Source organism: Micromys minutus (genome assembly GCF_963924665.1).
Source record: "Micromys minutus genome assembly, chromosome: 6".
NCBI lineage: Eukaryota > Metazoa > Chordata > Mammalia > Rodentia > Muridae > Micromys > Micromys minutus.
Genome location: NC_137975.1, coordinates 49,633,692 through 49,658,728, shown reverse-complemented (window position 1 = coordinate 49,658,728; position 25,037 = coordinate 49,633,692). Strand labels below are relative to the sequence as shown.

Sequence of the window (25,037 nt, the reverse complement as noted above, 5' to 3'; positions counted from 1 at the left end):
AAGCAAACAAACAAATCATGGGTTTCAGATGCTGGACTCATGCTTGCAAGGGAAGCAATTTGCTGACTATTTCTTCAACTCACAGTGAAACAGAAAACCTGGGAAAGCAAAGGATCAACATACATTCTAAAGGAGCAAACCTGACTGTGTGGATGTCCTGATAGTCCGAGAGCTTTAGAGTGAAGCTTGCAGCTACACATCTAATCAGCTCCCAGGAGATGGCCAGGATCCTGGTTGCTTACAAACCACACTTTGAATAACAGAGGTCAAGGGACCCAGAGTTCAAGTTGGGGGTTGAAAATATTCACTGATAACTAAGCGCCTGGAACTTTAACACCGTTTTGTTGTTGCCCTTGTTCACTTTCTTGAGAAAGGATCTCACTGTGTGTGTTTTGCTGCCCTGGAATTCCCAGTGTAGACCCAGCTGGCTTCTAACTCACAGAGATCTGTCTGTCTGTCTCCCATGTGCCGGGATTAAAGGTACGTGCCACCATGCCTGGCTTTACTATCGTCACAAAGAGAGATGAGTCTTTCAGGTTTAGATCATCCTTGTAAGTCCCCAGAAAGGCAGAATTCTGTTAGCTAGCCTTCTGAGATTCTCACAGCTATGCCTTTCTCTCAGCTTTACCACACTCCTGACGATGTCAAAAGCTGTTCTGTGGCAGCTATGAGGTTCAGTGATATTTAACAGACTTGACTTTTTTTTTTTTTAAAGAAAGCTCATATTTCTTTCACCCTTCAGCTCAGAATTGTTCTTGACATGTACAGGGTAGAGGGTTCTAAGTTTGTAGTCTGTCTAGTGAAGTTTCCTCTCCCCTACCAGACTAACCACGCATCTACCAGAATTAAAGAAGCAGTATGGTCTTGTTCTGACCACTGTTTCTACTGGAATGGGTTTCTGTGAAACAGAACAATTGTCTTCAGACAATTGTGTACCATGTACTCTGAGTCCTACCCCTGTAGTTTTCAATGCAGATGTTTATATGAAGATTTAATAACTAAATCAAAAGGCACTGCGGAAATTCTAGAATGGAGGCGGAAACGGTGGGATAAAGAAGAGCAATGTTCTCTAATCCATGTAAATGTTATACCAAGCCCGCGCTGGGGCAGTAATTTGGCGATAACTTTAATTCTATCATTTGTGTCTGCAGATCTAACGAGGTACTCACCGCTGTGCTCCCGGCTGGCAGCTTTGCTGGCTGCTCTTTGTAAGGCATCTTCTTGACTTCGAAGGACACCAGGGAGGCAAGAGCATAAGGATCGTTCTTTCTCTGAAAGTAAATTTATTTACTTAAATGCACATCCTTGAAAACTAAATGTTCTATGGTAACACACTCAGTTATTTCCAGTATTTTCTATGCCCCGTGCAACATTTCCTCCTTTTATTCTGCTTTTCTTGCATGTTATCCACTCATCTTTCCTTCTTCTATATCTCCATCCATTCATCTGTCCATTCATATATAATAAATATAATTTTTACATATATGCATATATACACATATACATATATACATATACAGTACACACACACACACACACACACACACACACACACACACACACACACACACACACATACATAGAGACTTAAGGCATGTGCCACCATGCCCAGTTAGGATATATTTTGTTAGTAAATATTTGTGCCTAAGTTTAAGAGGGACCCTGCTCCAAAAAATATAGGCTCCAAAAAGTAATAAGCTCAAGGAATCTCTGGAGTTATTGCTAGTGAAGGGGAGAAGGAACCCCCAAGATTACAGATGCATGTCATATAAAAGAGGAAAGTGTTTTAGAGCAGACCCTGGTGACAGCTGACAGAAGAATATTTCACATTTTATTTACACAACGGTGACCCAGAGAGGAGCAGCTCAGCTAGAGCTGCTGAGGCTGCAGGTGTCTGGAGGCCTTACTGCGCACTTGAAGGCGTTTATCGGCTTCTGCCTTCTCTCTACTAAATATGTTGTAGGGATTAGAATGCTCCGGAGAGGTAGTGGCCGAGTTTTTAGAACCTTGAGGTCAGCTGTTAAATCTCACCACAATAAACAAACAAACCAATTAACAAGTAGATGAAATGAGACAGGGGGTGGGAAGGGCCAGTGTAGGAAAGATTTCTGTTCAAGTTGGGGGGAAAGTGGGGGGTGGATATGCTCGAGATACATTGTATACACGCACAGAAAAGTTTAAAATAAATAAAATGCTACAAAATTAAATTATACAAAAGAATTTATATTTATAAAATATAACAGTCAAGCCTGAATTCTGTATAATTCTATTTTATTATTACTGATGCATCTAACATTACTGATATGCACTTTGTCTTTCTATTTTACTGTTACAGGCTCCATTATTCATATCTCCTTAATCTATAAAGCAGAACACCACACCATGATGTGCATTTAGGTATCTCTTCCTAGAGTCCATATTCCCTAACATGGTGCTGACACACTAAACTAACCATGGTAGAGACATTTATACTGTGAAAATGGCAGCACCACAGGTCCCTTTGGTTCATCCCAGACATCAGTGTCCTGGTACCTCAGGTATCAGCACATCCTGTCCTGTAATCCAGTGTTGGGCCTTTTGGAACCAGCCTAATGTTTGGAGAGCACAAATTTTGTTTAAACATTTTTTATGAGTTAAGTTTTTCCTATGACTGAATTTTTTTATATGACTACTTTATTTGATTTTTATGTGCATTGGTATGAGGGTATCAGATCCTTTGGAATTGGACTTAAAGTTGTAAACTGCCATGTGAGTGCTGGGAATTGAGGCTGAATTAGTGGGATTACCATCAGTTGGAGGCTAATTTAGACACAGTAGGAGTTCCAGGTAAGCTTTGGCTACAGAATGAGATGTGGTCTCAAGCCAAATCAAAGTCATAGAATCTCATCACTGGAGCACTTCTACTTGAATAAATGAAATTGAAATCAAGTACTAGGAGGTATTTCCACGTTTTTACAGACAGTATCAACACATAAAATCCAGCTTTCAGTTAGGTAGAAATGGTAGCCAAGGATTGCCACCCTCCATCTTGTCTCAGGTTGCTATTAGTCCTCAGAAATGACTGTTCCTCTGTCATTACCACATCATTTAAACTACGGTTTGCAGGTCACTGGCTGTCTCTAGTGTGCAGTGTGTGTGTGTGTGTGTGTGTGTGTGTGTGTGTGTGTGTGAGAGAGAGAGAGAGAGAGAGAGAAAGCAATCTTGGTGTTTTCTTCCCTTTAGGGTCTGTCTACCTTGTTTTTTTTGAGGCAGAGACTCCTGACTGGGGCTCATCCATAGGATAGGACAGCTGACCAGTGTGACATGGGGACATACCTGAATGTCAGTGGTGGAATTATCTGAGCATACCATCATGCCCTGCTTTTGACTTGGGTTCTGGAGGGATCAAAATTAGGTCCTAGTACTACTGTAGCAGACACTCAACTGCCTAAGCTGTTTTCCTAACCAGGTTGTGGGCACTTCCTCATTATGGTTTCCTTATAGCATTAATAATGGTAGCTGCAGTGTTGGTAAAACATGGGGAGGAGAGGCTTCTGAGCTTGATAAATACCTAAGCATTTGCCAATATCAAGAGCTTTCTCTGTCTCCTCTTTGAACTGCTTAATTCTTTCTCAAGACTGATGATAACGGTTTTATTTGAGAAAGAACTCTCAAAGTAGCTCAAGCTGGTATTAAAGTTACCATCTTTCTGCTTCTATTGCCCGAGTGTTGGAATTCAAGATTTATGCATCCAAGTTCAGCTCAATTATTATTTTTAATCACACACTCATTTTATATTGAAATTCTCACTAGTTTCCAGGATCCAAGCTTCTGAGGTTTCTGAGCAATTCTTGGTGAAACTTTCAATAGTAAAGAAGGTTTTACTCTAAGCAATGCTCATGGAATAAGGTGTCATTTAATATTAAGCTAAGTAGAATCTTTTTCTAACCAGCTTGCATGTCTACCACAGGAAGAGAAAAAAGGAAGAACACAGCAAGTCCCGACTACCTGTCAAATTCAAATTTCTAGCTTGTGTAGTGGAAGGAGAAAGTATTAGTTCTTCACAGATTGTATGACAAAACTATGTTTAAAATGAATATATAAACATGCATACACAGAGGCATATGTATATATTTAAATCTAATTATACAAATGTATATCTATATATATATATATAACTGCATGTTTATATAAGCAACAGGAAGTTTCTGATAAGGCACTCCTCTTTGGCATCAGGCTTCCAGCAGGCTAATAAGCAGACACTGTAGGAAATACTTCCATTGTGGCTACAGGTATGGGTGCATGTGAGGGTATGCAGGAATAGACCTGTTCTAAATTGTCAGCTTTACAATGACGTCCTTCTGGAAGGAATTCCCCAAGGCACTTCTCTTCCAACTCTCAGATAAGAAGTAATAGCAAACAGGCAGTGTGACTCCGGCTGTCCTATGCTATGCAAGATGCAAGTGGCAGGGTCATCTGGGTTCTTCACATGAAACATTGTGTGGTCACGTGACTCCAGGAACACTACTGTTATCTGTTAAAAGGGCAGTCTGATTTGAAAAGGCCAATTACCATTTTCAAATTTGTGCCATTTGAAAATATTATAAAAAACAGCCCATTTTTTTTTGTTGTGGCTCAGCCTTTGAAGAAATTAGTACTCAGATATGCATGTCAGAAAAGTAATTAAATGATAAAAGTCATCATGGCAATTTATCATAAAGAGACTAATAATCACATTTTCTAAATTATACAGGAAAAATAAATTTCTATTGAAATTGTCTTTTTGAGATTTTGTCATGTTTCTCTCTTATCTAAAGTTCTAAATTTTTGAAAGACTTTCCAAGAAACCATCTTGACATTTTAATGTAAAATTTTATTTTTGAAAATTTTCTCCCAAGGCAAGGGAATAAATAGGCTGAGTCAATTATGCAAAGATCTGTGTGTGGCATTCTCTGAGATAAGTTGTACATGTGTAAAATATTTTGCAGTCCTTTGATGTAGATGCTTGTTGTGTATTTCAACTATAAAATAGAAAGACATTTGCCTAATGTCCTTCAGGCAATAGAAAACATGTGACTGTCTTTGACCAGAGTTACCTGCCTCAAACGAGGTATGATCAGTGTCATGTGGCACTCTCCTAGTCTGTTTTGGCAGAGGAAATGGAAAGGAACTTAACCCTTGGTGGTTCTGAATCCAAAGTTTTATTATTATTATTATTATTGTTGTTGTTGTTGTTGTTGTTGTTGTTGTTGTTGTTCTGCTAAGCAGTACAACCCAAGAGCTATCTTTTATTTATCATGAGTATGGGGTGTCACACCTATAATCCTGGTCTCAGGAGGCAGAGGCAGGAAGATTGTGAGTTAGAGACCAGCTTGGGCTGTGAGCTCTTGTCTCAAGCTAGCCAATGTCTTCCTTTTTGAATTCTGAAATATTATGCAATATCTAGATCCTTTCATACAGTAGAAAGGCCCTATACATCTCCGGGAAAAATTCTCTATATTGTAGTTACCACAGCATCACCTACATGACTGGGGGTGCAGGTTAGCTGTCTGTGCCATGTGATTATGACCTGAAATCCCTAGTGGGTGCATATCATGTGGTGCCCCTTGGTTTAGCCTTCTAACCTAGTGATGCATACAGGGCTAGAGTTCTCAGACTCCTCCTCTTACAGCTCTGTGTTCCTGGGAAGGCTACTTAACCTCTGTGTCTCTGTTTGCTTCCCTGTAAACCACAGTTGATAATAACCGTACGTATCCCCCAGGTTTGCTCTAAGGATTAAGTAATTCATACGTGAGCATTTATCCTCTTGCCTAGCTGCATGGTCATCATTTAGCAGGAACCTGGCTCTGTGTGGACAGGCAGACCCCTCTGGAAAGGCAGGCTGTGTTTAGAGGGAGCCGTTCTGACATAGTCTGCTCTGAGTCAACCAAAGTATCAACACAATACAAAGGAGGCCATTAATAAGGCACACAGAGTTATTGCTGACTTCAGCTAAGTAGAACAAACATCATAAATAACTTACTAGGAGAGGTTTCATATGAGCTGCCCATACATCACTGCGTTTTCAGGAAAGAAATGAGACGCTTGTCCAATCCTTTTATCTTACGCAGGAGGGGATTCAGACCCAGGTCAGCTCATTTGAACATAACCAGTTCAGCGTGGAGCTGAGCTAGGGCCTCCTGACCCCAGACTGCAGAGGACAGTGAATAGAGATTCGAGTTGAAATCCGGAACATCAATGCTGGGATTGTTTTTAATGTGTGGATTCGGATTTTTACAGAGCATTTGGCTCATAAGTACTTTTCAGATATGAATCTGTCTATGAAACCCATAGACGTGCTTCCCCACATGTTCTCATAGATACTTTGGCCAATGTTTACCAAGAATGAAAAAAAAAATAATTCTTCACTGGTTTGCCTTTAATCACAGCTTCTTCCCAAGATTAATAATTACATATCTGAGATTTGATGGGAAAGGATGGAATGAGCAGAAGAAAAAAATATAAAAGAAAAATCAGAATAAAAGTCTTGAACCCTAATTAATTCTCCCAAACACTAAGGCTATAGAAAGTGTTTTCAGAAGCATATTAGCTAGATAACAGACGTTGCTAGGAGAGATGTAACACTGCAGACTGTAGTGGGCTGAGCATCCTCCCTCCAAGTCCATGGCCACGTGGACTCCCATGACTTTACTCAGGATAGAGATTTCTGTGAACTCTAGGTCAAGTTTGAGATGACATTAGACCGACATTATATTTGGGTGGGCTATAAATAAAAGAATAGTGTCCTTAAAGAGACAGAGAGGAGATGGCTCAGGTGGCACAAAGCCTGCCTTGTAAGCTTGAGGACCCAAGTTCAAATCCCCAGCTTCTGTGTTAGAAAGGTAGCTGTGGTTGTGCATGTCTATAATCCTAGCCCTGTGGGTTGGGTGCAGGTAGAGGCAGGGGGATTCTCTGAGCTTGTTGGTCTGTAGGCTAGTCCATAAGTGAGTTCTGGATTCGTGGCTGCAGGCTAGCCCATCATGAGTCCTGGGTTCAGTAAAAGGTCCTATCTCAAAAGGTAAGGAAAAGAGGCTTAATGGAAGACCCCTGACTTCTACCTCTGGTCTGCACATGCATGTGTACACACATGCAATCGCACATGCACATATACACAGACAGACATATATACACACTACTGTATCACTCACAAAATGCAGAGAAAGAAGACACAAAGCATGGATGAAGTGGTATAGCAGTGAAGTTGTAGTGATGTTCACAAACCAACGGAGGCCAAGGAGGAGGAGGTAGAGGATGACTTCTCCTTCAGTGGCCCTAGATGGACCTGCATCTTCACTACATTGGCTTAGGGCTTCTGATAATTCTCGTATGTTTGTGTCCGGGGGAATATGGGGTGTGTACGGTATGTGGTGCTGATGATGGTATGTGAGTGTATATGTGTGTGTGTGTGTTTGTCTCTCTCTCTCTGTGTGTGTGTATGTGTGTGTGTGTGTGTGTGTGTGTCTGTGTGTCTGTGTGTGGTGTATGGTATGTGGTGATGTATGTGTGTGTGTGTGTGTGTGTGTGTGTGTGTGTGTGGTGTATGGTATGTGGTGATGTGTGTGTATGTGTGTGGTGTATGGTATGTGGTGATGTGTGTGGTGTATGTTATGTGGTGATGTGTGTGTGTGTGTGTGTGTGTGTGTATGTGTGTGGTGTATATGGCGTGTGGTGGTGGAGACGGAGGTGGTGGTGTGGTATATGGTATATAGTAGTAGTGGTGTGTGTATATGTGTGAGGCTTGTGTATGTATATATGTGTGAATGTGTGGTGTGGAATATGTATGTGGCATTTAGTATGGTGTGTGTAGTATGAATGTGTATATTATGTAGTGTGGTGTTATGTGTGCTGTGTAGTGGTTTGTGTGGTGTGTGTGTGAGTGTGTGGTATGTTATGTGTATTGTATGTGTGGTGTGTGTGGAGTCTGTGTCTGTGTGTGTGTGTGTGTGTGTAGTGTGTATGTGAGTGTATAAAGCTTTGAGAGCTAAGTAAGATGCATTGAAAGTAGAAAACATTTTTCTCTTCTTGTTTGTTTTATAGTAAAAGTTAGAATTTAGTGGGATTATCAATGTCTTTTTAATAATGGAAAAGGCAAAAATTCAGAGACACCTCAATTCTATATTAATAGGTAGACAAAAGGATTTTCTTCATCACATGAAGCAGATAAATCTGCCTGGTTTAGAGGGTAAACCATGAGCAAGATTAGACTGATTTACAACTTCCCCACACAGCAAGGTCATAACACCACAGTATCATTTAATTACATTTCATTTTCTTGCCATAAGGAGACTTAAATCTTTAATGGAATCATAGTCAGGCTGAGGCGCCAGCTCAGAGTCACAGTGTGAACTGTGCAAGCATAAACCCCGCATTCACTCTCCACACAAACGCCAGGCAGGTGTGGTGGTTATCTGTAATCCCAAGGGCCAGAGATGGGGTTCTCCAGAGCCTGACAAGTAGCTAAGCTGAGTTGGGGTTCAGGACTTGTGGGTTCAGCAACAGATCCTGCCTCAGCAAATAAAAGAGTTCTACCTTAATTTGTATGTGCTTACACAGATACACATGCACACACAGATACACATGCACACACAGATACATATACACACACAGATACACATGCACACAGAGATACATATGCACACATATACGCATGCACACACAGATACATGTGCACACACAGTTACATGGGCACACACAGTTACATGTGCACACAGTATCTCCTTGTCTCAAAGCTCAATGAACTTTCCTGCTGCACAGACAGGCAAAGCAGTGGGCAATCTTCAAATCCAAAAGGTCCAAACTCCACTTCGATGTTTGCCCGGCTAGACCTGCGCTGTATGACTGCCATGTAAGAGGGACTTTTATTTTAATCTTGCTATTTCTTTCTATTTGATTTTGTTTGTTCAGCTTTCTGGATGTGGGATCGTATCTCTACTCTCCACACTGGCCCCACTCTGGCCTCTGCCTGACCATCCAGCAGTGAGCCAAGTCTTGCCTCTTACTCTCAAGAACTCAGGAGGGTTAAGCTTCTTGTTTCCCCCTTGCCAGAAGAGGTGACCAGGAAGTGAATTTGAATCTTTTGAATTTGAAGATTGCTTGTTACTGTGTCTGTAGCAGGGAAGTCCATTGAACTTTGATGTGTGGAAAGAGTGGTGTGTGTGTGTGTGTGTGTGTGTTTGCACTTAGCTTGAATGTTTTCACCAATTGCTCTTGGCTGGTTTCTTCTACAGAAATTTCTTCTGAAAATATTTGAATTCTTAAATTTAAAAATTCAAAGCTTTAATAAATTTCCAAAATAAAAAAAATTGAAAATCAGGGCTAGGGAGATGGCTCAGTCAGGGACCTGCTACTGAACAAGCATAAGAACCTGAGCCTGTATCCCCAGCACGCAAGTAAAAAGCCATATACAGTGGTGCCATGTCTGTCATGCCAATGCTGGTGGCAGCAGTGAAGGGCTGTGGGGGGATGATAGAGTACGGGGAGGATGATGGAAGAAGTCACTCAGCATTGGCCTCTGGCCTCCTGGCAATATGTGCACACACATGCACAACAACATCAATAACACACACACACACACACACACACATGAGAAATTCTTACACAGAGGCTTGGTGCTGAGCTCTCATGGGGAGGTTCTGGGTGAGTGGTGTGTAAGGTACCGCTCAGTGGCTCAGTGGCGTCATTACCTGGAGGAACGTGTGTGCCCACAGTCTCGATCTGACCTTCAGGACTGCGCTTTCTCCTCCTCCCAGGCGACCCACCGCACAAGAGATTTGCAAGCAGTCAATGTTGGTACAGTTCTGCAAAGTGCAAAGGCAGAATGTGAGCATCCTGAATGGCAGTAAATGTCCAGTTGCCTTGCCTGCAACTCTAATCTGCTCCATGAAATCTAGGGAAAAAGTAAATTCACTGAAATAACAGAGACAACAGTTAGCGACGGTGCAACATTGAATTTCCTGTTAATAGAAAGGTAAAAGTGTATCACATAATACAGCTAAATAATTAATTCTACTCTCTAAGGGATTTCTGTAGCAGATAGTGAACACACTCTCGGGACTTGGGAAGACATTTCTCAGAGATGACAGAGGCACTGGGAAAACCTGGAAGACTTTGCAGAGGGAGCCCTTGGGTCCGCATCTCCCCCAAAGACTCAGTTACTGTCTCATTGACAAGCAATTGTTTCCCAACACTCCCTCTCCTGTCCAATCCATTTCCTGATCACAGAGCTGACTCTCACAAGTTCAACGCATTAAGCTGTTGTTAAACCAGTCATTTACCCATCTTACAAGGGATTCCCTTTTAAACACAAGACACACATGTGTGAAGTTTTCATGAGGACTTTCTAACTATCAAATCTCTCTTCTCCCTGGATCCTGGTTTCCACAGGCTCCTGTGTTTGAATGTTTTTGTTCCAGCAGGTGGCACTGTTTGGGGAGGTTGGAGACCCTTTAGCTTATAGGACTTGGTTGGGGGGCAATCACTAGTGGAATATTTTCAAGGGTATGCCTCTGGATTCCACCTGCATTGTCTACTTTATGACTGGTTATGTATGTGAACTTGCTTTTATGCCCTCTCTAGACAAGCCAAAAAAAAAAAAAAATGTTTCCTGGTACTCTGCCTTTCTCACCATGACACTCTGAAACCCCTCTGAAACTGCACACAAGGAAACCTGTCCTACTTGAGGTTGTTTGTAAGGTGTTTTGATCACAGCATTGGCAAAGATGACTAGTACACCGAGTGTGGGGATACATGGGTATGCATGGTCGGTTTTTCAAGGGTCATATGCAGAACAATGCCTCTCTGATTGCACTGGAGATATGATTGAAGAATCAAAGAAGGACCTCTGGAAGAGTGGAGTCTATTACAGAGGAGAGCAGGAGGCTGGAGATAGAATTTCCAGGCACAGAGTGCAAAGAGGTCCAAAAAGCCCCTAAGGGGGTGGGGGGTTAACCAAAGGTACGAAAACAGGGAAAGGACCTATGGGGAAAGCAAGAGAAGGGCTATGATAGCTCTGGGAGGTGCTCAATAGCTTCAAATGCAGAAAATAAATCCATGGTTGTTGGAAGCTGAGTAACTAAGGAAAAGCGAAAAATTGGGAGAGGAGAAGTGAAAGGCAACTGTGACAGAAGAAGCAGGAGCCTGAAGGGAGAATAATGAAGTTACCATGTTGGAGATACACAGTTTTGTTTTAAATATGCAGACTGGAAATTATGATTCCAACACAGGATGTTGGCATTTTGCACTTACAAATTCCTAATCAGGAATGGGATTAAGTGCTTAGTTTTAACCAAACAAAGACAGTAGGAGGTCTTCTTTAGCTTTTGATTTTAGAATAAACTTTGCATAATCACCCTCTCCCCAGAGTTGTCTTGATTCAAGGACCTGGGCTGGTGTTGCACAGCTTGTAGTTTTTGAACCAGTAAGAGGAAAGGAGCATGTAACACGAGTCTGAAATCAGATACAGGTACTCGTGGCTGACTTGGCAACCACTTGCAAGTAAAACGCTCCTATGATATTTCGAAGTTGAAATTTATGGTAAATATCTAATGAGAGCTAGCAGAAGGGAAGACATTGGACCTACAACACAAATGCATACAGTCTGAAGAGAATACCATTTATGTACGTCTACCACGCCTATACTCAAGATTCATGCACAAAGTAGATATTTATATGGAGAGGAATTGGAATCTTGTTTTCACAAATGTTTACTTCTTCAGACGTCAGGATATTGGGTTTCCAAAGGCCTCTCCTCATCTCTACTGTACATAGTAAAATCCTATAGATATGAGCTTTCATTAGTGACAGCATCCAGCTTTATTAATTTAGTCTAAAAAAGACAGTGTATGGATTACCTACCTTGACATTTTAAAACCAATGTACAGTCTTACAAATGTGAAAACCCCCCGAATAATAATCTGCTGAGTATTGTAAGCTTTTCTTCTGTATCTTAGGTGCTTTTTCCTTAAGGAGAAGCAGATGGATATCACATAATTGCTTGGGCGTGTATGTGTATATGAACTAACATGCTCATGTGTGCACATGCATGTGTAGACCAGAGGTCATCTCAGTTGTTATTCCTCAGACACTGCCTACTTTTTAGGCTGCTATGTCTCTCACTGACCTGAAATTTACTAAGATGCTAGGCTGGGCAGTGAGCCTTGGGCTTCTAATTTGTCTGTCTCCTCAGTACTAGATCAGTATACACCACCATATTTGATTATTTTACGTGGGTTCTGAGGATGAAACTCAGGACCTCATAGTTACCAAGAAGCCACTTTTCAGTGTGAGCCATCTTCCCAGCTACAAGCCTTAATTACAAAAGCCTGCCTCGTCATTTTAGGAGTCCTGGCCAGCTGGGCCGTCATGACTACCATCTACCCATAGAGTTTATCGTCTCAAATTGAAACTTTACCTCCTGAGTCTTCGTCTCATTGATACACAGCTGGCCATTGTGTCCTTGTTATCCTATCATCCTCTGGGGATGCTCTTGACTATGATTAGGGTACCCACACCCATGTGGTGGGTACCATGTTCTATAATGTTAGTGCTGTGACTGGGAATGATACTGTTCTACTTTATTGAACAGAAATAAGTAATCAGAAGCGTCAGGCTTTTAAATATCATTTTTTCCCTGGGCCTAAAAATCAGCTCAGGGTCAATCCCGAATTATAGTTACAGAAGTCAATCCAGGGCTTTTCCCATTTCCTCACTTGCTGTCCCGTTTGTCTTCTTCAGAACTCACATGTGTCCCTATTTCAACTGACTACCAAGACTGTGGACCCAGAGGAACTGATCAGGGTTCAGAAGTCAGAAAGAAACAATCTGCAGACAGGAATGTTCACCTGGACCTAAACACCCTGCACCCAAAAGTATGTGTGACTTTTTAATAAAGCAAATAACCTAATGGTACAGCTGGTTTTCTAGACCCTAGCTGTGTCCCTATTGTACCCTAGTCTAGCCTCTTTGGTTGAAATCTTCTCTGCTCTCTCCGTCTCTCTCTGTTTCGGTCTCTCTGCTTCTCTCCTCCTCCTCCTCCTTCTCCTCCTCCTTCTCCTCCTCCAATACTTCCCCCATCCCACAATTTATCTAATTTGCTTGAGGGGATGGGTTGCTCTTTACAGCCAGTGAATTCTCCACTTCTGTTAGAAGCTGTAAATGTATCTTTTAGTCTCCTGATGTTTTCAGTCTGAAAATAAATAATTGCTGTTTAATCTCACCCCTTCTTGTTCTTTCTGGTATCTGCTGGCTGGTTCAACTCAGAGGTTCTGCTCAAAACTCCTCTCCAAGCTGACTGATTCATTCTGGCTTCTCTCTGTCTTGGTCTTTCCTGAATTGCTCTGCTTGGCCTCATACTAACTTTGTCAATTGGTTCTAAACTTCTGGCTTCTACCTAGTCTCTGACTCATTTGTCTTCACCCGTGTCTAGCTTGTTTTCTATTTAACCCGTCTCTGTAAAACTCTCCAGGTAAAACTGCCTCCCTTTTCCCACTCCCAAGCCCCAGCTGATTTTTCATCTTTTTTCTTGTGAGAGTTGAGCATAACCTACTCTGTCAAATCTTTCTCTGGTTGGTCACTTTGGTCATGGTGTCTGTTCACCGCAGTAAAACCCTAACTAAGACAATTATGATGTCATATATGAATATTATTATGCCTACCCATCTTCCTGTATTCTCTGAAGTGGTCTTCCTGGTAGATTTAGAGGAATATAAAGTTTATATTACAAACAGTTCTTTAACCTTTTACGAAAGAGTCACCTTCACTTGCCACTATACACACTGCTCCAAACTGTCCCGTGTATCTGAGCACTTAAGCAGGCTAAAAGCAAGGTTGAAGCTAAAAACCCCTTGTACCTGGAAATTCTACCTGATCCGAAGTCTTCCTTCAGTCCTGTGTATGTGAAGACAACTTACCAATATTTTTGCAGGGCTCTGTCTGTGAAGCTGGACCACCGGCACATCCCTCTTCCTGACAAGATGGGGAATTGTAGCATTTCTTAAAAAGGCACTGAGCTCAGGGGTATCCTCTGGGGAGGCAGCAGGCTGCAGAGAGAGTGCAGGAATTATCACATGTAGCTACAATCACAGCTTTTAGCTTTCTCCTTAATTCCCAATCAAACCCTGGGTGATTGAACTGGATTCACATGAGAGCTCACAAAGGTTGGGCTTTGCCATTGGCACATTCAGTGCCAATATCCTAGTGACCTTATTTGCTTGTGGGTGTGGACAACCTACATCTCTCGGAATATAAACCGCATGAAAAGCTATGATTGAAATCTGACATAAAGTAGTAGTACTTAAATCATTATAAGACTATCTTTCTTTTATAATTTGTGCAGTTCTCAAGTGTAAACTTGGTAGATCACAGTATTATATCATAATGGCAAAAGTTTGGAAATACCTATTACCAACTGAATATAGAAACCTGCCCTCTTCCACCTGAATATTAAACCTTTATTTTCTTGATTTGTCTGTTTGTGATGGGAATAACACTAGTACGGTCATGTCCAGAATGAAAAAGAAAATTCTGGCATTACAGATGTACAATGTACCACAAGAGATAAAACAATTATGCTCAGTAGATCGAATGCTCTAGAGCAGTGGTTCTCAACCTTCCTTATGCTGTGACCCTTTCATACCGTTCCTCATGTTGTGCTGACCCCCAACCATGACGTTATCTTATTGCTACTTCATAACTGTAATTTTGCTACTGTTATGATTTGTAATGTAAACATCTGATATGTAGGATATCTGATATGTGGTTTCAAAAGGTGCGTGGCCCACATGTTAGGAGCCACCAACCTGTCAGTGGTCAGAAAGACTCTACCAAACAGAGCAATGGAATCCAAACTCTTTAGGTCATGGCATGCTGAATTTTGCATCTGTTGGCTTCTTTAGATTTATCTCACCAAGATCACTTTGATGTCTGTTGTATAGAGTTTCCCCTCTTGAGCTGCACTACCACAAAGCACTGGGCCTCCATCTCATATCACTCATGACTTCCATGGCCTATTTGTAACCATCAGGACTATTCACAATGGTCACTAGCTGGTCTCCATGAGAAAAGACAAAGTGAGAAGCACAGTGTTACAGGCATGCTCCTAGGAAACACCAGAAACAGGCAGAAAAAGGATATCTAACAAGGAAAACTCAGGTGGAGACATCAGATGGGTAGGTCCAGTAGAAAAGTTAAAAACAAAAAACAAAAAACAAAAAACAAAAACAGGGTCCTGTAGGTCACATAGATCCTGAAGAGGACAACCTGTTGAGGGACATTTTAAGTATTGACTGGATGTTGCCAGCTAAGAATTTGTGAATGTCCTTTCCTAAGTGGGAGATTTTGCAGGTGAAAATTGAATTTTAATCACTCAAGAGAATTTGGATACATGAACAATTGTGGTATCAGATAAAGTCCTTTGGCCATGTTAAAAAATGTCTTTCCATGCCTGAGACTACAGAGATAATTTCAGGTAATCAGGGCTGCATTGTGAGGTTCTGTAAAAAGAAGAAGGAGGAGGAGGAGAAAGAGGAGGAGGAGGAGGAGGAGGAGGAGGAGAAAGAGGAGGAGGAGGAGGAGGAAGAGGAGGAGGAGGAGGAGGAGGAGGAGAAAGAGGAGGAGGAGGAGGAGAAGGAGGAGGAGGAGGAGGAGGAGGAGAAAGAGGAGGAGGAGGAGGAGAAAGAGGAGGAGGAGGAGGAGGAGAAAGAGGAGGAGGAGGAGGAGGAGAAAGAGGAGGAGGAGGAGGAGGAGAAAGAGGAGGAGGAGGAGGAGGAGGAGAGGAGGAGGAGGAGGAGGAGGAGGAGGAGAGGAGGAGGAGGAGGAGGAGGAGGAGGAGGAAGAAGAAGAAGAAGAAGAAGAAGAAGAAGAAGAAGAAGAAGAAGAAGAAGAAGAAGAAGAAGAAGAAGAAGAAGAAGAAGAAGAAGAAGAAGCTACCAGTCAAGCAAACAAGCAAACAAAAATTAATTTTCAAATTGGAATGAACCTTAAGTGGGAGAGCAGGAAGTCCACTCTTGAAGAATACACAGGTCAAATTATTTGGCTTACTTTTTATTTTGATGATAAAAGAAACCTCAGAAGTTTGTAAGATCCAAGGAAGAGATGAAGATGCAGAGAGATGTAGAGGAGAAGATGTCAAAAGCACAGGAAAATGAAACAGGGACATTTGATGTAAAAAATTAGTCTTGGAGCTACTGGAGGAAATGGCTTTTCTGTACAAATGTTAAAGAGAGAAGTTGAAGATAAAAGACGATATCAGAAGGACCAGATTGTGGACTGGATGTTGTGATTCTGGAACTGAACTTTTGAAGACATACTTGTCTTCAGGGCACTATCAAGAATAAAACGAAGGAAAATGAAAGAAAGGACAAAGAGTGCAATGAAGGATTAGAGACGCCAACTGAAAGATTGACAAGGACAGAACCTCCTTGTAACAAAAATGGCCACATGAATACTTTAGCCAATGGGCTAAAATGGGACCACCAGCTAAAGGGTGAAGAATCTGGACTATAAACTATGCCTGGCAAGGATTTTGGGGGTAGGGGTTTGGAGAGTATAGAAGAGAGATCACAGTTAATTCTAAAAAAATATTGCCAAGGTAAGTCATACATTCTCAGCATGGCTGGAAAGAGAGTTTGATTAAAGGTAGCCTCAAAGGTGGGCTGGGCTGGGCTAACTGCTTCAAAGAAAGACAGGAAAGGAGAGAGAGAAAGTGAAACCATTACAGGGTTAGGAGAATGAATAACTAATGGGGTGTTGGATATGGCAAGGCAAGCTATCGGGTGAACATGCTATCATAGTTAAGGTTTTACTGCTGTGAATAGATACCATGACCAAGACAAGTCATATAAGAACAACACTTAATTCAGGCTGATTTACAGATTCAGAGGTTCAGTCTATTATCAAAGCAAGAACATGACAGCATCCAGGCAGGCATGGTGCGGGGGTAGCTGAGAGTTGTACATCTAAATCTGAAGGCTGCTTGAAGAATACCACTTCCAGGCAGTTAGGATGAGGGGCTTAAAGCCTACGCCCATGGTGACACACCACTCCAACAAGGCCACACCTCCTAATAGTGCCACTTACTGGGCCAAGCATATACCAACCATCACATATGTTCAAGACCAATGGCTTTGCAAAGCCCTGGGACGGTGGGCTGAATGGAAAGAGTGAGGTGAAAACCCCAAAGTGTCAAGTGTCAGCTCCAGGGATATTGGAGAATCCCAAGGCAATGAGAGAGCCTGAGCCTGCCAAGGAGGATGAACCTCCTGCCAGGAGGAGGTTGTTTACAGATGCACAGAAATGGAGGATCTGATAAAAAAGTGTTTACAGCCCAAGATTCAAAAACTGAGCTCAACAGACAGTTCAGAATGATGTAAATCCCTAATTTCTCACATGTTTCTTATTATACTTTCTGTATGTGTCTGCTGTCATGGCTTTCAGATTTATTAGGCATAACTTCTCTTTCTTTCTTTTTTCTTTATTTGAGACAGGGTCTCATTATGTAGCACAGGTAAACTTTAGACTTGAAATCTCTTATCCCAGCCTCTAGGAGCTAAAGCACAGAGTGCAAGAAATGAAAAAAAACTGGGTCATGATTATCTGTGTGCATATACACACAGCCATGAGCAAGTGTGAGAAAAAGGTCCATGTGTGTGCAAGTGAGCACACACACACACACACACACACACACACATACACACCACAGTACACTTTTGGCTATTGTTTCTCGGATAGCATCCACCACGCAGTTTTCTGGTCTTTTGTTTTGAGACCTAGTCTCTCACTGTCCCAGAACTTTTCCAGCAGACTAGACAGGCAGGCACAAGCTCTGTGGATCTTCTTGTCTTTGCTTTTTTTTCTGCTGCAGATGACAAACATAGACCACCATATCTGACATTCTTGGGATTAAGCTCATGGCTTCGTGTTTGCATGCAGACATTATTCTGACTGTGCCATTTTCCTAGTCTCTAGTTGTGATTCTGTATTCCCAAATTTTAACCTGTGGTTATTATCGATATTAATAAAACAATGGCCCCAAACCAACTACTCTTTGTGTGGTTTCATCTGATGTGCGGAAATTAGGGAAAACATGTACTGGAGTACATTATAATTTGGCATTATTAACCCGTGATCTCTAGATGAAGCACGGGTCTTCCCATGAGCTAGAGAAGGGGCGCCTGCGAGGACCCATGTTTTGTATGGAAAATGCCACTGCTGAGCTGCATGGAGAAAAGGTCTTCGAGCAGCCTACGCAACCAGTTTTCTGAAATAGCATTCCTGAAATTATCTCACAAAATAAAACATAAGAGGGAAGACGTTATCTAAGAAATGCAAACAACAACTAAAATTCATTTTTCTAGATGGAGAGTGGAGTCTCCTTTTGAGCTGGCTGTGGTCTCACAGACAATGCTTTTTCTTGGCCTGAGACTGTCAGAGGTGAGGGAGGCGGATCTCTGAGCATCTGGGCAAGGCAGACACAGTCCAGAGTGGATTTGCTCAGTGCTGTGAGACTCTCCAAGTAAACAGTACAGTGCCTGCCTGAGAAAATGAAAATAGATTTCTGCAACAAGAAAATAATTGTTAGTAAATATATTTCTTCCTCCAGCTGCTTGCTCCTCAGAATGTGACCTCAACAAGACCTTTGGGTTTTCACAATATTTCCCCAAACGCCTCATTCTGGTTTATGCTAAGTTTGCAGATTAAAGGAACAATGTGTGGTCAGGATGTGCAGTGCAGTTGGAAAAATGGAATTTGAAGGAGGTTGGCAGGAAATGAGACCGATAGCCCTGCGAGCCCAGACTTTAACACCGTGTCCCATTGCTCTCTCCTTTGTAATGTATCTTTGGACTTCAGGTATTCCTAGCTTGCACAAAAGCACAGACTATACTCATGGACTATAGTTAAATCTACAAAACAGCCTAGAGGGCCAGTCTACCCTGCAATTAAGTTGTGCTTGTTAAGGATTTGTGGGCAGAGGGAAAAACCCTACCTTTTTCTTCCTGAAAGAGTGTTTCATAGGCTACTTAGAAGAACCATTGTACTTCATTTATGGTGCTGACGTTCCCTTAGTCTTTTGATGTATTTTTTTTTCCATTGTATAATTTCTATGGGATGTACATGCATAGGATATGTGTTCACATATATGTTATATGTGCATGCATGTGGATACTCACATGCACCTGTGTGTGCATGTGAGTGGCAGACAATGGATAGCCTCAGGTGTCATTCTTCAGGTACCTTTCACACTTTGGTTGAGAGAGGTCATGCATTAGTCTGGAACTTTGCCCGTTAGGCTAGGCTAGCTGGCCAGGAAACTCCAGGGTTCTGACTATTTCTTCCTCTCACCTACCGTCAAGTGCACCCAGACCTTATGTGGGTCTGTGCTCACATGCTTGTCCTCTCTGCCATTATTATTGCTGTTAATCAAGCTTTCTTTCAAACATACATCTATGGCCAGAATTCATGGTCAGTGCCTATAATGTACCAGCAATTTTTTTTTTTTTAGAATAAAGGAGGAAGGTTGAAATCAGCATGGATTCTATAATAAAATTCTGTGTCAGTGCACAAGTACACACATATGCACACATGTGCATGCACAAATACATGCATACATTCATCCATCCACCCACATGTATTCACCCACAGGCTCACATGCATAAGCACAAGAGCACATACAGACAAGGCTGAAGACATTCTCAATGAGCAAATCTGAAAGCACTGACTAGAGAATCGGCTCTATTTGATGGTTAAGGATTGGATCCTCAGGCACTGTTGAGAATTGGAGGGAGCAATTACTGAAGGGTGGCAGCATTATACTAGGAGGGATGAGATGATTTCAGTCGTAAGAAAAGGAGGCAACTTGAGCATCGGATAAGAGAACCCGAACCAGGAGGGCTGTCTCTTTCTAACCCGAAGCCATAAATGGCTTCAAAGAAGGAGGCAGAGCTCACAGCCGACACCTGACCATGACAGGGGTAAGTCACAGCCATCCACAGTGCTACTGCCATGAAATAAACCATAGCTGCAAATATTCAAGCCCTTTAAAATGGCTCCATAGGCACAAAAAGAAGTTGATAGGTAATGACAAAGGCCAGGCTATAACCTCTTTTTTCTCTCTCTCTCTATATATATCTTCATTTTAAAGGTTAGGCAGAGGGTGGAGGAGGGGACGAAAGGCTGAGCCAGAGCTGTTGTTGTTTTTTTTTTTTTAACTAACAAATGTCTCCCAGTTTTAAATTGATGGGAACCAGTACACAGAGGCAGTTAACAGAAAAGAAAGTACTCTTAAGGATAGACAAACTATGCAAATTTGCCAAACCACTGTCTGCTGGCCACTTGAGTCTAGAAAACTATTTGCAGGGCTATAATCCTTGACAGATGCATGGGTTCTGGGTTTTTGCCATCCCTGTTTGTATGATATGTATGATCTGGTTGTAATTTGGACTTCCTGTGGGATAAGTCTTGCTGAAGCAAGGAGAGACTCAGGGACAGTGCTTAGGATATATTCTTCTTGGTCTAGTCTCTTTGAGCCCCTTTATACCTGAGAGTTCTCCTTTTTGTAAAATTATTTCTGGGAGCTATTCTGGGGTTCTAATGCAGGCTCTCAGTATCTTTGCCTGTCTCCCCAAACACAGAGCCACATTCTTCAGGCATGTTCCTGACCTTGGTCAGCTCATACTTTGACTATTTATTGCAAAATCTTGCCCATCAAAAAACTTAAAATCCTTTATTCTTCATAAAACTTGTGGTTCCTTGGTTGGGTTTCTTTTTCAACCTCATCTTATCTAAAGATCATAGCATGTTTGAAAGGCTATCCAACCCCCAGGATAAAGTCCACCAAAATAACAAAATTGGTAGTTTGAAAAAAAAATTTTACCATCTTTAGTATAGTTGAGAAACAAAACTTTTCTCAGTTCTAAAAATCTTATTCCAAGAAGAATCTGGAACAAATTAGATTTAATGGATTGGTCTGAATGCTGCAGACAGTTGAATGCTTCAAAATGTTTTAGATGGTGGATTGGAGAGAAATTGCCACATTAAAAATCTTTTCTTTCTGACCTAGATCATGATTCATGTAGGCAGACCTTCATGGGTGTCTGTTCCTTCTCATGAGGTTAGAGAAACCAGGTAACCAAGCCCAGGAGGTAGAAAGAGCCATTGCATTACAGATCCCCAGCCTTCGGACTGGGCTGCCTCTGTGCAGTAAGGAGTTGAGCTATTGCATTACAGATCCCCAGCCTTCGGACTGGGCTGCCTCTGAGCAGTAAGGAGTTGAGCCATTGCATTACAGATCCCCAACCTTAGGATTGGGCTGCCTCTGTGCAGTAAGGAGTTGGTTCCACATTCACCGCTCTGTATTGACTTCGGCTGGGTGTTGGTTTTCCCTAAGTGAGAAAAGTAGGGGTTGTGTAGCTCTGTTTCCTCTTCACATTTATACTTCTTCTTAGACTCTGAGCATTGACAGGCCAAGCTAAGGGAATCTAGCTTGGTAACGGAGACATGTACAAAAATAAAGAATGCACTGTTGTTTAGCGGTTTCTTTGTGTAGTTACCTCTGCTCTATCCCACCTTGGATGATGATGTTCTGTATTTGGGCAACAAGTAAGGTGAGTGTGGGTGAGATTGTGTTGATTGTTGCCTAACATGTCCGCGGGGTAGAATTATTATGTTGGTGCCTTTAGGAAGGTATTCAGTGTGCCTTCCTAAAACTTGGGAGACAATGGAGTAACTTGATAGAGTAGCCAGCTTCTGTTGTGAAAACAGCCCTGCTGAGGTCAGAATGACTGGACCCTGATGTGCCTGTGAGATGTTAAGGCTTATGTTGAACTTGGACCATGTCTTTATTTGTGTACAGGTCAAATTTCAGAAGGTTTGGGGATATATTTGGCATTAAGAAAGCATAGCATTTTTCCTTTAAAAAAATCATGTTTTAAATGGTAACTCATTACTCAAGCCAGTACACACATACACACACACACACACACACACACACACACACATCCATAGTGGCAGGAACCTTATTTAAGCATCAATATGGCTTTGATACCGTAAAACTGTGTATTTGTAATAAAAATTAATATTATCCAGGACAATGGCCATATAAGTGATTATAAAAAGAGTAGAAAAATTACTTGTTTGCTCTGCGGTGTTGAGTATAGATTTTACAAAGGGAATCTGGAAAGTGTGTGAGCATTTGGTAGGCTCCAGGACAGTATCTCGATCATTTTAAAGCCTTTATGTCTGGGCTCTGGTTTCCTGTAGTGGGTGGCCTAGAAAATGCTTCTCAGGAAATCTGAATGGTTTTGCTTCCATTAGTATGTGACAGAACCAGGCACAGTGGTGCACCCTGTAATCCAAGAAGCCAGAAGCCTGAGGTTGGAGAACGGAGAGTCAGAGGCCAGCTTGGCCAGCATAGTGAGACCATGTATCAAAACAGAGCAGAACTATTAAAAATGAGGACATCCTGAATTTGGCAGGCAAATGGAACTAGAAAATATCATCCTGAGTGAGGCAACCCAGACCCTAAAGTACATGCATGGTATGCACTCACTGATATGTGGATATTAGCCAAAGTAAGTACAGAATACCCAGGATACAACCTACAGACTCTAAGAACTTTAACAAGAAGGAAGGCCCAAGTGAGGATGCTTCAATCCCACTTAGAAGGGGGAACAAAATAACCAAAGAACGCAGAGGGAGGGAGGTACTTGAGTGGAAGAGATGGGGGGAGGGGAATAAGGGGAGCATGATCGGATATGAGGGGTGGAAACAGGAGAGAAGCCCAGAGCATCTTGGTGTGGGGAGAACCTCTAGAAAGTCCCATAGACCTGGAATGTGAGAGGCTGCCAGGACTCATTGGGAATGAACTTAGCTGAAATGCCAACAGTGGGGAGAGGGAACCTAAAGAGGCCATCTTAAATAGAAAGACGTAGCCCCAAGTGGAGAGATGGGTTAAGCAACCCAGAATTGCTCCTGTCTAAACTGCAGGGACAAAAATCAGAGACTGGAGGAATGGCTGTCCAGTGACTGGTCCAACTTGGGGTCCATCTCATGGGGGTGGACACCACAGCCTGACATTATTACTGATGCTATAATATGTTTACAGACAGTAGCCTGGTACGGCTGCCCTCGGAGAGGCTCTATCAGCAGCTGACTGAGACAGATGCAGATAACAGCCAACCACTGGACTGAAGTTGGGGACCCCATGGAGGAATTAGAGGAAAGACTGAAGGAGCTGAAGGGGATGGTGACTTCACAGAGAGACCAGCAGTCTCAACTAAGCCAGACCCCTGGGAGGTCTCTGAGACTGAACCACTAAAGGGCATACACAAGTTGGTTAATGGCCCCAGGATCATACATAGCAGAGGGCTGGCCTCTGTGGTAGTGGATGTGCCTAATCCCATAGAGACTTGAGGCTCCAGGGAAGTGGGGAGGGGTCAGCACTCTATTGGAGGCAAGGGGGAGGGGGAATGGTATAAAGAACTGTGAGAGGCGGGACCAGAAGTGGGGGCCACATATAGAATGTAAATAAATAAAACAATAAAAAAATCAGAGCAGAACAAAAGAGCAAAAGAAAATCATAAAAGGGAGAAGAAAAGCTGGTTACAGGGTTTACACAGAGACATCAGAGACAGAAAAATCATTTCAGTCTTAAATGAGCACAGCCAAGAATTCACAGGAGAGAGAACAAATTGATTAGAATATCTGAGCAAAGTCATCGGGGGAGGTGCCTAAGAGGAAATCTTAGGAATGGTGGTAGAAGATGGGCAGCTCAAGACACAGATGTTTCGAGAGGGATTCACCACCCTGTATCACTTAGGCAACAGCAGATTAGGCCAGAGTTAATGCAGAGACTCATAACTCATCAAAGTGTCAGTAAGAAAATAGTGACTAACGAGTGCTCAGCCTCAAAGAGGAGAACTATACCATCAACCGACCCACTTCCAGCATCGCTAAGTCCTAGAGCTCGGGGACCATTGCAGAAGAGGGGGTGAAGTTGCAGGATGAGGAGGGGTGTTGTGAAAGCCGGTCCTCTCGATAAGACAAGGCAGTTGCTCTCATGGATTCAAGGTAGCCATGGTTGCCTGCACAAAAATGACACAGGCTCAAGCCACGTAAAACTCCGGCATGGATGGAGGAGACAGTCACAAGGCTGCATCATGAGATGACGAAAGATTGGCAGTTGATGATAAATGCGGTATCATTTATCTTTGGAAGTGTGGTGGATGACCCCCATACATATGCGCAAAGGGGGAGCTCCAATTAGATTCCGCAGGGTTCCTTTTATAAAGGGTGTGTGAAAGATCATGTGACAGAGAAGCTTCTTCTGGTCTTCGATGGTAATTAACACAGAGAACACACAACTAGAGGATGTGCATAGGAGGACTGAGTTGGGACACTCCATCTCAGATGCGGTATCTTTATCACATCCCTACCCTCAAGGCTGTAGAAGAGCTTAGAACACTTAGGCACAGGAGAAAATTTCCTGAACAGAACACCAATGGCTCGTGCTCTAAGGTCAAATATCGACAAATGGGACTTAATGAGATTGCAAAGTTTCTGTACGGCTAGGGACACTGTCAAGAAAACAAAACAGCAGCCATCAGATTAGAAAAAGATCTTTACCAACCCCACATCAGATAGAGGCCTAATATCTAATATATACATAGAACTCAAGAAGCTAGACACCAGAGAATCAAACAACCCTATTAAAAAATGGGGTACAGAGCTAAACAAAAAGTTCTCAATTGAGGAATATCGAATGGCTGAGAGGCATCTAAGGAAGTGCTTGACATCATTAGCCATCAGGGAAATGCAAATCAAAACAACCCTGAGATTCCACTTCACACCAACCAGAATGGCTAAGATCAAAAACTCAGGTGACAGCAGATGCTGGTGAGGATGGGGAGAAAGAGGAACACTCCTCCACTGTTGGTGGGGTTGTAAACTGGTACAACCACTCTGGAAATCAGTCTGGCGATTCCTCAGAAAATTGGACATAGTACTACCTGAAGACCCGGTTATTACAC

The 25,037-nt window shown here is 42.3% G+C and overlaps 1 protein-coding gene across 1 annotated transcript in view; it reads right to left on the bottom strand.

Annotated features, from left to right (window-relative positions):
- ITGA8 (integrin subunit alpha 8) overlaps positions 1-25,037 on the bottom strand; it is a gene marked incomplete at its 5' end in the record, with an annotated part of 168,629 nt that overhangs the window by 12,844 nt on the left and 130,748 nt on the right. The window contains 3 exons of the mRNA XM_080917558.1: positions 1,170-1,271; positions 9,702-9,815; positions 13,926-14,054. Of these exons, the coding sequence (XP_080773684.1) occupies positions 1,170-1,271; positions 9,702-9,815; positions 13,926-14,054 (345 nt within the window). The remainder of the gene's footprint in view (positions 1-1,169; positions 1,272-9,701; positions 9,816-13,925; positions 14,055-25,037) is intronic.